A 14,519-nucleotide genomic window follows, 5' to 3' on the forward strand; every position below is an offset into this window, starting at 1 on the left:
ATTCTTAGAAACCAGCTAAACTCATCACTTATCATCGTATATACACCTAAGGCTATGCCTTTAAATAATTTATGTTATGATTTTATTTTTTGTGCTGATATACGATGGTCGAAAATACTGGTCTTGTCTTTGATGATAAATTGCCCCTCGTAGGGAGAATCTTTTCACTAATGTCTAAAGATTATTGTTGGGAAGCTGCGGCTGCTTCCTTAGTATAAATAAGAACAAAGTTTACTATATTTTGTATATAGTCATTTTACAATTTGGTCACAGTGGTTTGGCAGCAGTTTTACCACCCAAAAAAAAAAAAAAAACTCCAATTCTGGGATTTTTACCCCTCTCTCTCTCTCTCTCTCTCTCTCTCTCCTTAGTCTTGGCTGCCTCTAGGAAACATGGGTGACTTGACATTTGTATACATGTTCTGCAGTTGTTGTTCTATGGTACTTGTCTCAGTAACCCCACAAAGAAAATATAGAGAAGGGAAGAAGGGGTTAAGTTCATGACTTGGTGGGTCATATTACTTGTCCTTAGTTGCTCAATACTCTTTGGCATCCTCAAGTGGTCCTTATAGAGAGACAAACTATACTCTCTCTTACATTACATGTCTTGTTTTTTTATCTTCTTTTGCACAACTTCCTCCACATATATAAACTTTCTGACTTTTCCATGCAATGTTTTAGCAGAGGTAGGGCCCTTGATGAGCACTAGTTGATGCAAAGCAATCTAACCACCATAAAGATAACGCAACACAAGACTCCTCTAGCTTTACTTGAACAGCCAAATTTGTGAGAATATCTATATATAAAGTACACAACACCTACAACAAACTAGTTGTAGAAACTAAACCCATAATTTATCATTGCTTATAATAGCAATCTTATGTTTGAGACCCACCCTTTTCTGGTATTCTATTGTTTTTGCTGTAAAAAGCTGGGTATAATGGTGCCCAGGATCTCTCAATATACTCTAAAACTGCCACTGTCATGGTCATCATGCATAGTTAAGCTTTAGTCACAACAAAATCATATAAGGGAGGCTAATGGGGTCCTTGATGTTGATGTGATATGGTTGAGCAATTCTATCATTATTATTATTATTAGCTTTTCTAGGCATCTGTGTGATTATTTTGTAAGATAACCTAAATCGAGACTTTGATTGGGAATTTTAACTAATACCCTTAAATCATCTACACATTCTAGTACAACCTGACAAGTAATTTCTGAGTGGAAGAAGAGGCCAAAATAAAAAATTAAAAATGAAAAAAAATCAATCAAAAGAGGAGGCAATAAACCTATTTTTGGAATTAATTTACAGCTAGACAGGAGAAATTAATTAGATTGTTTCTGTTTTTAACAATTAATTTATCAAGTAAAATAATTAATGCAACCTTATTAGATTTGAGGCAATGCTTAGAATGTAGTTAACCAAAGGAAAAAAAAAAAAAATGGTGACCCGTCAATTATTGGAACTAAGTGTAGAAATCTTCATTTTAGAAATGACTTGCCTCTCACTATTAAAGAGTAAGACCAAAGATTATTACTTGCAAAGGCCAAGTTATATTCTTAGTTACTCATTTGAATCTAAACATAGATCCAATACTATTTATGGAATCAATAATAATAAAAAAAGAACATGATTACATTTCAAATTTTTATGTATCCATATTAATTGTAAGCTATTGCAATGTAATATTTCTGAATAAGAAAATTATATTGTATGTAATAAGTTTCTGAATAATTATGTATTTGTTATGATAGCTAATTCATATGTTCAATCAGCGAGCCAACTGTATTAAATGAGAGAGAAGACAGACATGAAATGGGATTGTACCAGAAGGAATCAAAATCACATGATAATTAAACACAAATGTTTCTTAGAACAATAGGAGAGATGAGGGCCTTTATTGCAGGTTGTAGTTTAAGCCATTGATTTAACAGAAAGGATTTGAAAGATTTTTAATTTGTTTATATATGTGCATGGCTAGCTAAATCGTTAATTGGGCTTTTGTCATTTTTCATTTTCTTTTACTCTTCCATTTTTTGGCTAAGAGAGAAGGATAGAGAAGGGCTGAGCTGAGCCCAGATAGAGCCAAAACAAGATTTCAAGCCCAATCAAGTTCCAAACAATGGGTTTTCTTGATTGAATATCATTTATAGCTTGTTGCCCACATATACATAAATATTTTATAATATGCCAATTAAACAAAAAAACAGAAAACCTTTTCCACATTTTACAATTTTATCCTATAATTTCAATTTTAATTGTAATATCTAAACATTCGATATTGGGTGTAATTATACTTGAATTTTAAAATTAAATTTGCAATTGAATATGAAAACCAAACATTTACGATAATTTACGATTATATCTAAATATTCTAATTTTAAATCATAAATCTAAACTTTTGAGAATTATGGTCAAAGTCTAGAGTTGATTGGTAGCATTTGATATAAATGAATTTCACAAAATTTTGTGCAATTCATTTATAAATATAAAATTTTAGTGTTTGGTTTAAATGAAAATTTATTTGACATTTTTAATAATCAATTTCATGGAATTTATTATAACTAAATCAAATTCCATCAAAATTGATAGAATTTGCAAATGAATTCCAAACTTAAAATTATATATATTTTAAGTGACAAAATTATCCTTTTATTATATATCATTTTATTTTATTTTATTCATTTCAAACACAAAATTTATTTCATTTGAAATGAATTTCACATTTAATATAAAATATTTCAAACAAATAAATTCATTTGTAAATGAATTCTACCGTGAAATTTATTTGTAAATGAAATGAATTTTACCATAAAATTGAACCAAATAGTGTCTTATAGAAATTTAAATTTTGTTTACTAAATTTAAAATTATGGTAACAAAATGCCCTAAATTTTAAATTTTATTATCCAAATCCATATAAATTTGTCAATATATATTTTAAATGAGCTGATTTTATTCTTTTGATTGATATGGCTATAATTTTTAAAACAATCAATTAACTTAATTAACAAATTACAAAATCTTTTTAAGGCATTTGGTTATCATAATTGTAAGTTTAGAGCATTGGTTATCATAATTATAAGTTTAGTGAATAAAATTTAAATTTTCCTAAATCAATTTTAAGTTTTGTCTATAATTGTACTCAATTTTCAAAATCGAGATTAATTTTATTCAAAATTAAAAAGTTTGGCTAGAATTGCACCCAATCTCAAACGTTGGCTTTTTACATCCAATTGCAAATTTGATTGTAAAATTTGAAACCTTAGGATACTAACATCAAACCTTAAGATAAAATCACAAAATTGCAAAAATGTTGTGTTTTTTTTTTCCAAGTTATTGCACTTCTATATTTTGTTGCTTATTTATTATTAATTATTGCGCGATAACATAAAAAATTATATTTTCTATATGATATTTTCTATATGATGTTGCACTTTATCGATGTAATATTACACATTTATATGTAATATTGATATAAAAAAATATATATATATGTATTTATTTATTTTAAGGAATTTTAACAAATATAACGTTGCATTCATTAAAAAAATTATTAATAATTGTAACTAATAATATTATAATCGTTTTTAAAATAGTAAGAATTGAAGTTTATAAAATTCTAATGAAAATTAAATAAACTAAAAAAAATAATATATAATTCCAAACTCTCTTTCAAATTAGGTTAACACATTTGCCTAACAAGACTACTTTCGTTCTAGGTAACTATATATTGAAGATGAGGAAGAGAGTATTAGAATTTGGTTCATTGTCTAAGTTAAAATATGTACTTAATATTAGCCCAATATTATAGGTTCTTAATTTTTAGTTTTAATTAAATTAATGATGAAAATGTCAAAAAAAAAAAAACTTTTAATTTTTAATGACAGGCGGTTAAATTCTTTCAATTTAATTTAATATATTGGAATTGGAATTAACTATATTCAACGATGATGATGATAAGGAGGAGGAGGAGTTCTTTGGACTGAGAGGGATTGCCAGCTCTCTAGTGCGGCAACTATGGTTTCTAAAACTTCGTTACACTAGGGTTTCCAACTTTCCATATATATATATATATATATATATATATATATGATTGTAGTTGATTAGTTGTAATTACTTATTTGCCCTGCAATTATTTTCACATTTACCTTTATAATTTTTAGTTAATCATTCTCAAAATTAGTTAATCACGTATCAACCTTTATAATTTTAGGAGCCTTTTAATTAGGGATTAATCATTAAAAAAAAAGTGAAAAAAACTATTTATAATTATAGTGTTAATTTGAAACTATTTATAAAAGTAGTGTTTGCTTAAAAAAAGGCCATTAAGAAGAGAGATTTCAAAGAAAGGTTTATAACAAAGAAAACGCTACTCCCAATAGAATTTTCAAGTGCGTCAAAACTTGTGTCAGAAGCTTTGTAGAAAATACTTTTTTGCTTCTAAAAGTGCCACTACAAATAGAGTTTTCTTTGATAAGTCAAATTAACAGCTTTTCGACAGAATGTGAGGTTAATACTCTTGAAAATGCTACTAGAAGTAGTGTTTTCAGAGTCATGTTACATTACTTTCAACAACTTCTGAATGCCTAGTATGACACAATCATTAGAGTGTGACATAGCACGACACAATCATTAGAGAGTCATGTCACATTAGTGGCTCTTTTCATTTATAAAAGATCAGTCGAGCTTACTATTTTCTTTGACTACATTAATTTATTCATTTCTTTAGCTAGTTTTCTTCTCCTTTTTTTTTGTCTAATATTATTTAGTAGTGTTCTTAACAATTTTATTATCTTCAAGTCATTTGGCTCTCTATCAACATAAGAATACTAATATCCTAGTTTATATTTAATACATTTTCTTAATAAATTTTAGTGTCATTGCAAAATATTTATAAGTTTAATTTTAGTAATTACAAGAGGTCTCCTTAGAAAAAAATACAAACTTATAAATATTTCACAATGACATTAAAATTTATTAAGAAAAAGTATTAAAATATAAATCTAAATATCAGTATTCTTCAATTGATAGAGAGCTAAATGACCCGAAAATAATAAAATTGTTAAGAGCACTACTAAATAATATTTAGAAAAAAAAAACTAGGAGATGAGAACTAATTGAATAAATGAATGAATATAGTCAAAGAAAATAGTAAAGCTCGGTTGATCTTTTATAGATGGAAAGAGCTATTGAAAATGTCATTAAGAGTGGCATTTTCATATATTTTCATACACTTGTGAAAATGCCACTCCCAATGGTATTTTCATAAGCCAATTTGTGCCGTACTAAGCATGCAAAAGTTGTAGAGAGTGATGTGATGTAATCCTGAAAATGCTACTCCCAGTGACGTTTTCAATAGCATTAACCTCATATTCTGTCAAAAAGCTAGTGATTTGACTGATCAAAGAAAACTCTATTAGTAGTAGCGGTTTTAGAAGCCAAAAAATATTTTATGTAAAGCCTTTGATGTACTTGAAAATTCTATTGGGAGTGACGTTTTCTTTATTATAAACCTTTCTTTGAAATCTCTTTTTCCAAAGGCTTTTTTTTAAGCAAACACTACTAATTGCGAGGATTAAAACTATTCCTATAAAATTAAATTTGAGTCCTCGAGACTCCAAAATTATTTCTTAATTAAGTCATCCTTGATTTCTTTCTATTTTAATTTCTCATGAGTAATCTTTATAAGTGTGATCCATTAAATTTATGTATGCTGATCATAATAAATATAATTATAATTCTTGGCAGGATTAAATAAATTAGTAAATAATTTATTATTGTAGATCACGATTGATTTTTCGTAATAGATATGACTACCCAAATATTAGGAATGTCAAATGTAGTTTGATGAACCTTTCATTAACTAATTTCTCAATATAATTCAATCCCTTCATCACAATGCTTCAATTTAAACATTGAAGCATGAAGCGTGTTTGTCATATTTATACCATATTTATTCTTAGTGTGATTAATCAAGTGAATAAGATTTCAAATTCAATTTGCAAATCTCATTCCACCTTACTCAAGAATTTAACAATCAAGACTTACCAAGAATAATTAGAATATTATCCCTAATTTACTTAGGATGATAAATCCTTTTGATAATTAATAACCCTTGTATAATTCATAATATGCCCAACAGCTGCCCCATTTTTCATACTAAATTAAAATGACGTTTAAATAGTATCAAAACATAATAATTTTTATGAGATAACTTAGCGATCTTAAATAAAAAAAAAAAAATTACTTATATAAATTAGTATTAAATACCTGAACAATTGCTTCATTTCATAATAATAATAATAATAATAATAATAATAATATAACATGTACCAGTCTTAAAAGTTCTATTGGATATCTAATCTCGATGGAATATTGATCTAACATTTAAAAATTATATCTTAATGCAATAGGAATATAATTCTTTTGTAAAGAAATTTATTTATTTTACTTTAAATTCATTAAATAATAAAAATAAAAAATATATTTATTATTATGTATTATATAAATAACTTTATTGTACGTGCAATCAACTAATTAGCCACGATGCAGATGGATCAAACTGGGATAATATATTCAATGTCCAATCATTTAAAAAATAAATCATAATTTGATGGATAGTAATTAAAATACTCAAAATATTCATAAGGCCAACAGCCTCAATAAAAATAAACAAAATAGAGTAAAATATTAATCCTTGGGATCACCAAACCATATAATTAACGCATCTTCCAAAGGAGAACTTTTTTTTTTTTTTTAACAAGCAATGAGAATATATTATTAATAAAATATCCAGCAAAATAAACAGCACAAATCCCACTTAAAAGAAAATTTATAAAATGAATATAATTTTTTTGTAATCATTAATTGTTGTGGCTCTTACGTGAGTCCCCGTAACCTGCCCACCACTACAACAAGGGGATTCCAAACACCAACTGAGAAAAACAGAGAGAGGACCCAAAATGCTGATTCAAGGAGAGAGAGGAGAAGTTGTCATGACAAATTTATAAATGATCATTCCACGTAAATATGAGAAGACATATTGTTACAAACCATGATCCCAGATACAGTTATTTTCTCCTTTTTATTTGGATTTCCAGTCACACTTCATATCACCAGTAATCAAAGAAATTTATAAACCACACAATGAATGACCATAAAATAAAATTTAAACAAAGAAATCAATAATGAAGGACATAGACATTATACTCCACAATAGCATTCTTAGTTTTGAGATCAATGGTGTGTGTTTTTGCCAGAGCATAACCATGAGCGAATCTGAAAATCTTACTTCCACCAACGATAGGCATCTCCCTGACGCCTGAAAATATAGCATTATGACCTAAAAGACTGAGAGTGCTTCCATTATACTTGCCTTCCAAGAACACCAAGTTGAAAACCATTAGAAACCCAATCTCAGTTTGGGAGGCAGAAGCATAAATCCCTTGTGCTCTTCCTACAAGCTTTGAGTTGATGTCAGGCTCTACAGTCAAGGGATCATCAGCCATGAACACCGTTCCAAAATCTGTTGATGAGTTTATTATTCCTGGCTTTGTGATGGGGACTGAAGTAGGGTTTTTGCTTGTGACTATGTCGTGGAAGTAGAAGTGGAGGTGGGTTAGTTTCTCCTTTTTGAAGCCTTGTGCATCTGGAGATAACTTTCTTGAGAAACTTTCAGATTTTGATGTGGAAAGAATTAAGAGAATCAGCATTGCAGAAGTGAGAAAATGGACGTTTTTGGCCATTGTGAGGGATTTCAGAAACTCAAGGGTCTAAACCAATGGCCTTCTTACAACTATTTATGGCTGTATTTGTTGTACTTGGAGAATTCTTAAAAGCAATAGAGAATTTCAACCTTGATTTTGTACAAGAGAGATAATAATTAAAGGCCAACATGTAGCTAAAAGTTAAATGTTTACGTTATTTTTCTATTATAGTAAATTATTTTAATTAATTTTAAATAAAAAATTGAATATTTTGAGATTAGATGCAATTATAACTAAATGCCAAAATTGAATTTAGAAAAATATTTTTCTAAATTTATTTCAAACTTAATTTTGCCCTATGGCTTACACCTAATCTCAAAGATTGGATTTTATTATGAAAAATTAAAACGTGTTATAATTAAGAAATAACATAAATGTTTGGATTTCCAAATTCAATCAACCATTATTAAATTACTTATCAAATTACATTGTATTTATGTACATAATATAAAATAAATAAAAATTTCATTTAAATTTGATTCATTGTGATTCAATAAATAATATCTATAATAGATTTCATATAGAAAATAAATGATGATGAGGCTCACGTAATTATATTTTAAATTCATGATAAATTTAATTTATATATATGTAAGAGTTGTGATAGGGAGCATATGACTTGTATTCCTGCATGATTTCCATTGTTGTAATAAACTATTTCTATAACTGTAATAAACGAGGGACGATTGAGTGCACCTAACATACATATGTCATCTTTTACAATTATATAAGATCCACTCTTCATATTATAAAAAAGATATACTTTTATATGAGAGAGGGAACATTACTTTTGTATACACTTAAAGTATTTTATAAACTTCGGTAATAAACTATTACGTTTGAATTTATCAATACATTCAAGTTCAAGATAAAAGGAATTAAAACAAGGAGTTAGTAGCTATCCTCAAAAGCAGTGTCGATTCTAATAATTTGCTTTATGACTTTACAATAGCATTGTTTATTATGAAATGTTTGATTAATTAGGCCGTCGATTTTACCAAGTCAACGAAATTGAAGATTTTTTTTTTTAATTCTTATCGAGTTTCAATTTTAAGATTTCATGAGATGATTTTATTATTATTAAATTAAAATTTGTTGATAAATTAAAAGTTTATTTTTTTTAACCTTTTAAAAATCAAATAAAATTTTTCTATCACATCTATACACTTTAAAAAAATAAATATACTCATCACACTTGTATTAATGTAATAATAAGGATAAATATATAAATGAAGTTGATGTTTTCTAAATACGTGGATAATGTCAGGATGGATATGTCTACAGTGATGGGAATACGGGTGAGTATTTGGTTTGGAACGTGCTGTTTGAGTGGTTAAAACCTTTGTCCAACTGGGTTAGGGGAACTGTTACTCGGTGGCACTCCGATGATTACGTTAGTAAGAGTTGAAAGACGATGGACAACAAAGAGAATAATAAGGCTAAGCATGAGTTCAAATGTTTTATCTTGCGACCATAAAGTTTTATATACCTGTGGTTGGATAAATGATAGAGTGCCAAATGTTGCTAGCAAGCATAGGCTAGGTAGTAGTATTCAACTTTAGTGGTGTGCGATGCAGAGTTTGTCTAATATGTCAGGTTCCTAGTATCATTACAATGGCGATTATATTATCAGTGATGGTGACATTGGCTGCCCCCTGCAGTATTTTATGATGTGGCTCCTTAATTTTTTTATTGTTATAAATAATTTGTATATTAAATAGTATAAGAAAGTAAAAGAATAATAAGAGTGAAATGTGTATAGAATTATATATATATAAATAAATACATATTATTTTATTATAATATTTGACACGTATATATTTGAAATAGAATAATTATTTTATTGTAATTTTTATAAATAAATTACGAATAGATGTGTTTATTAATAAATAGATATATCTATTAATAAATATATATGTCAATTCTATATAAATAGTCACAACTGTTTGTACAGGTGTTTGTTAATAAATAGACATGTCTATTCTATACAAATAGTCACAACTATTTATATAGGTATCTGTTAATAAATAAACATGTTTTTTACATAAATAGTTGTATCTATTGGAGATAGATATATGTGTCTATCTAGAAAATGTGCTATAACTTTTCATTCTTTATAAATATGAATGAATTTTTCAATCGAGAAATATACTACTTCTACTTCTTCTTCTTTTCTTCTAGTCTCTCTAAATTCGGTTCATATAAAGAGTTCTTAAGGGAAATTTTCAAGAGTTGTTGTCTGCAGATTTCAGGCTTTGTTGTATCCTAGAGGTATGTTGCCATAACCTTGTGACAATCTAATGAAAGCAATTAATACCTTAAAGATAATGATTCATCACGCCTCAAAGCCTATTCTACATCCACTGCCTTAACAATTTTAAGGTATTAATCGCAATGGAGTCCAAGACTGTTTTCGTGATGAATCAAGAGTTCATAAAATTTAATCGTTTTGATGGGACAAACTATATTCGTTGAAAAGACAAGATGCTATTCTTACTCACCACATTATGGATTTCTTATATACTTGATCCAAGTATGCCTGCCATTTCACCACCAACTCTAGAAGATTCTAAACAAGTGAAAGCAGATCAAGACAAACGTGAAGAAGATAAATTGCTATGCAGATGTCATATTCTTAACAACTTGTCAGATAGGCTATATGATCTATTTACTTTTATCAAGTTTCCAATGAAAATCTGGAAATCACTGGAGTTCAAATACAACTAAGAAAAATAAGGTGTGGATAAATGTCATGACCCAACCTATTGGCCGAACCGACACTAGGACCTGAGCCAGCCTAAAGCCCCTGAGGCCTGTAATAAGCCTAATTATTCTTTAACCCAACTCTAAGGCCCATTTGGGCCCAATTTCAAGAATTCAACCGGACAGAGTCTGACCATAAAATAGATCATTCAACGGGAGTTTTTGACTCACCCGACCTGTAAACACAATATATAATAAATTGGGGGGCTCAGCTCACCCTCCACATAATCAAAATGTCATAACTCAAATAGAAGCTCAGCTCCCTCATCCAATCCCATCATACATACAGTTAATAATTTTATAGATCCAACATAACTTTTATAATACAGGCCCAAAATAAAAATAAGTGCTTCTAACACATGTAGAGTCTAAAATTTAACTCAATTGTACAAAATACATTAAATACTATTAATGGACCTGCGAAGAAGAAGAGCAGGTTAGCTACAACAAATAATCCTCTTATAGCCTGGAAAAATAGATGAACAGGAGTGAGCGTTCAACTCAGAGAGTAAAATACCAATTTTAATCATAATCTCTATAACTATCTAAAGCTAATGCACCCTGTGAAGTGAAATGCAACATCGTCATAATTTTCATATCATAACAGCAAAAAGGCAATTTGGAGTACTCACACACCCAACACTGTCAAGCAATACATATATGGGAGCTGATCCCCTATACAGTCCTCTTAATCCAACCTCTGCCAACGAGTGTCTCTCAAGCCAGACTTTCGCTTAATAAACCAAATGCAGGGCCCAGCGAGTGTCTCTCAAGCCATGTCTACTTTGAAGGACTGGGTCCCAGCGAGTGTCTCTCAAGCCGTGTCTACCCATCATGTCCATATCCAATACCATATCACACGCACCCCACACATATACACTACTCCAAATTACCACAAATAACATCCATGGCACTTTAATAATTATGAATGCAATATAAAACGTGCATAGTATTTAACTATATAGATGCATATTTATAAGTGATGTATGGGCATACTTGAACATATAATAATATCAAAATTACAATTAAAATTAATATTTTACTCACAAACTTGAACGGAGGTCACTGTGGCAGCTGGGCAGAGGAGGAAGGCTATCCCGGCTCACCTGACAATTTCATTACAATTATTTAATATATTTGACTCAATACAAGTTTAAAAAAGACTAAAGACACCCTAAGTTGTGCTGAAAATCTGGCAGAGTCTCCCCTATACCTATGACCTACTCAACCTACAAAATGGTTCAAATAACACTTCTAAACTCAACCCCCCCTAGGCCCTCCAAACCAAGCAATAATTACAACATCAGACAACTCAATTATAAGACTTCAAAACTAATATTTTTCAAAACTATCCAAACTAACTTTAAAAATTTTATAAACCTGCCCCGTTGTCCTTAACAATATTATAAGGCTATTGCAATAGGAATTGTAATTTTCTTATCATCCACGAATATTTTATAAATATCATTCTAACCCAGTACAAGGCAAAAATTGAGTAATATAGAGTTTGAGTTTACCTATGCCAAATCTGACAACTAACGCGTCTAGAACGTCTGAAAACGTTGGGGTAGCCTATAATCTTGACTCGATTTTAAAATGGTTCTAACAGCTTATTTGCTCGGCCTGAAATTGCAGATCCGAGTGACGATCGAATTTCCATGAAATGAAAGTACATACGCGAAGTCCACAATACCAGGGTTAGAATAAAAAAAAAAAAAAAAAAATATATATATATATATATATATATATATATATATATATATAATAATTATTTGAAAATTATGAATGTTACATTCTTCCCTCCTTATAGAAAATTCGTCCTCGAATTTTATACAAGGCAGAACAATGACACATAGTTGCATATCAAACTTATGAGTACTTGCTGTGCATATCCCGCTCTAACTTCCAAGTCATTCCTCCATAGGTTAACTCCTCCACAGGACTAACCATATGGATTTGCCTTAACCAAAGTTGTCTCATCTGATAGTTTACTGTGGCTACTAGTTGCTCCTCAAAGATCAAATTCTCATTTAACTCCACTGTGTCTCGTTGCAGCACATGAGAAGGATTGGGAACATACTTTCTAAGCATGAAAATGTGGAATACTAGGTGGACATGAGAAAGGTTTGGTGGTAACTCTAACTGATAGGCAACTACTCCCACTCTGTCCATAATCTTAAAAGGTCCTATATAACGGAGTGCCAATTTGCCTTTTCTTTCCAAATCTCATAACCCTTTTCATAGGAGAAACCTTCAAGAACACGGTCACCCATTGCAAATTTTACATTTTTCTGCCTTGGATCTGCATGGATGGTTAAAAATTTTTATGTCTATCTGCCCCTGTCATAGTATGCCAGCTACCATCCTCCTTCTGAGTCTAAACCATCACATCTGACTACTTGTTTACCCCTCTTTTTTTTTTTGTCATCTCTAGTACTCATTATAACTCCACTACTCTCGACTTGATATCTGATAACTTTAATCAACGTTGGCGCTTACCTCACTTTTATTATGCCCTAACGTGTCTTTTGGTGACTTCAGTCCTCATTCATTTGTTTCAATAATCTCTGTTTCCCAAAAACATGACTTATGTTCCTTACCCTATAGTATCCTATGAGATGCTTTCCTGTAGCACCTATCATATACATCTCGTTTGAAACCTTTACTTGTCCTATGAACTCAATGGTTAATACCTATAAATCTTCTCACTCTCATGATACTTCAAATTTTCAATCTCTTTTGTGTCATTACTAAGGTTCTTAGCCTAGCTCTTGTCCATCTTTTGTAACTAGTTATGTAGAGCTCCATCCAAGTGTTAAGCATACCCTACACCACTTATCAATATTGGAAAGTGAACTGGGTCTCTTCTCTTATAGGACAAATGTATTTGTATTCCCTGACAACCCAATTAATGCAACTTTATCATTTCCCACTCCTTCTCTGAAATGGAAATATCTAGACTTCTTCCTAAAGTTTTTTAGTATGTCGCCTACTTCTGACACATTGGCACTCAGATCGAGGCTCTACTACTCCTTTAATCTATCATCTCCTAATAACTTATTTCAAACATCTCTTAGTGTGTTCCTAGCATACCTATTCCTTCTTATGCTCATCATTATAACTAGCTCTACCGAGCTTTCTTCCCGTCTTTTGGATCTTATCCACTTTCTTTTCCTATTTCTGCTATTGTTGATATCTTTTCAACATGCTGTACTTATTCCTTAATCTTAGTCCTATCTCACCCTTAAACCTTTTCCTTCAAGGATGTCCATCCCATCATCAACTTTAACTTTCTTTTTTTTTTTCTTAGTCTTATCTTGATTACTAGTTCCATTACTTCGAGAATTCTAACTTTACGATTGACTCCTACCAGCACATTTTTCACATTACGTAACACTTGTAATTAACCATAAAAAATTCTTTTTGTATTCCCTTTCCCAACTTACCTATCAGAACATTATCATTTCCTACCAGCCTTAGTAAGAAATTGCTCATCCTGGATGCATAGGAGCCCCAGAAATTACAAGTTCCATCTGAACTAACACGGCTGTGGGAAATATGTGCCATGCCTTAATTCTGAACAAGATACTTCACGTGTTCATTCTCCTTAATATAATCACATATACTGCCCATAGCTTTCCAAACTTCAGCCTCAACTTTTCCCATTAGCAACAATTTCATTCGCTGTAACTCATTAGCAAATAGCACTTCCTCCAGCTTATAGTTCAAAAGGGTTGTAAGCCCTAGTAACTAGCTCGATTTAACTCCTGTTACCTCTCTGATCATTCTTTCATACTTAACATTAGGTACACCATTATTGTAATTTTCGCCTCAAAAGACTGGATATGTACTAACACCCATCAAATTTTCAATTAATTGAGTCACTTTGACGCGACCTCTCTTCTTAACATAATCTCCTAGAATCGAAACATGAGCTAATTTGAAAAGAAGGAGAAATGTTCTCCCACCATTTATGGTATACCA

At 30.2% G+C, this 14,519-nt stretch overlaps 1 protein-coding gene across 1 annotated transcript; it reads right to left on the reverse strand.

Annotated features, from left to right (window-relative positions):
- Positions 1–7,187: 7,187 nt before the first annotated feature.
- Positions 7,188–7,759, reverse strand: LOC110654514 (dirigent protein 22-like). Its single transcript, XM_021810535.2, has one exon. It carries the CDS (start codon positions 7,749–7,751, stop codon positions 7,188–7,190), a length of 564 nt encoding a protein of 187 aa, XP_021666227.1. The 5' UTR covers positions 7,752–7,759.
- Positions 7,760–14,519: the final 6,760 nt, after the last annotated feature.

The sequence above is a fragment of the Hevea brasiliensis genome, chromosome 3 (genome assembly GCF_030052815.1).
Source record: "Hevea brasiliensis isolate MT/VB/25A 57/8 chromosome 3, ASM3005281v1, whole genome shotgun sequence".
Taxonomy (NCBI): domain Eukaryota; kingdom Viridiplantae; phylum Streptophyta; class Magnoliopsida; order Malpighiales; family Euphorbiaceae; genus Hevea; species Hevea brasiliensis.

Bases quoted from the DNA above. Each gene is read 5' to 3' on its own strand.
- LOC110654514 (XM_021810535.2), bottom strand. From the start codon at position 7,751: ATGGCCAAAAACGTCCATTTTCTCACTTCTGCAATGCTGATTCTCTTA.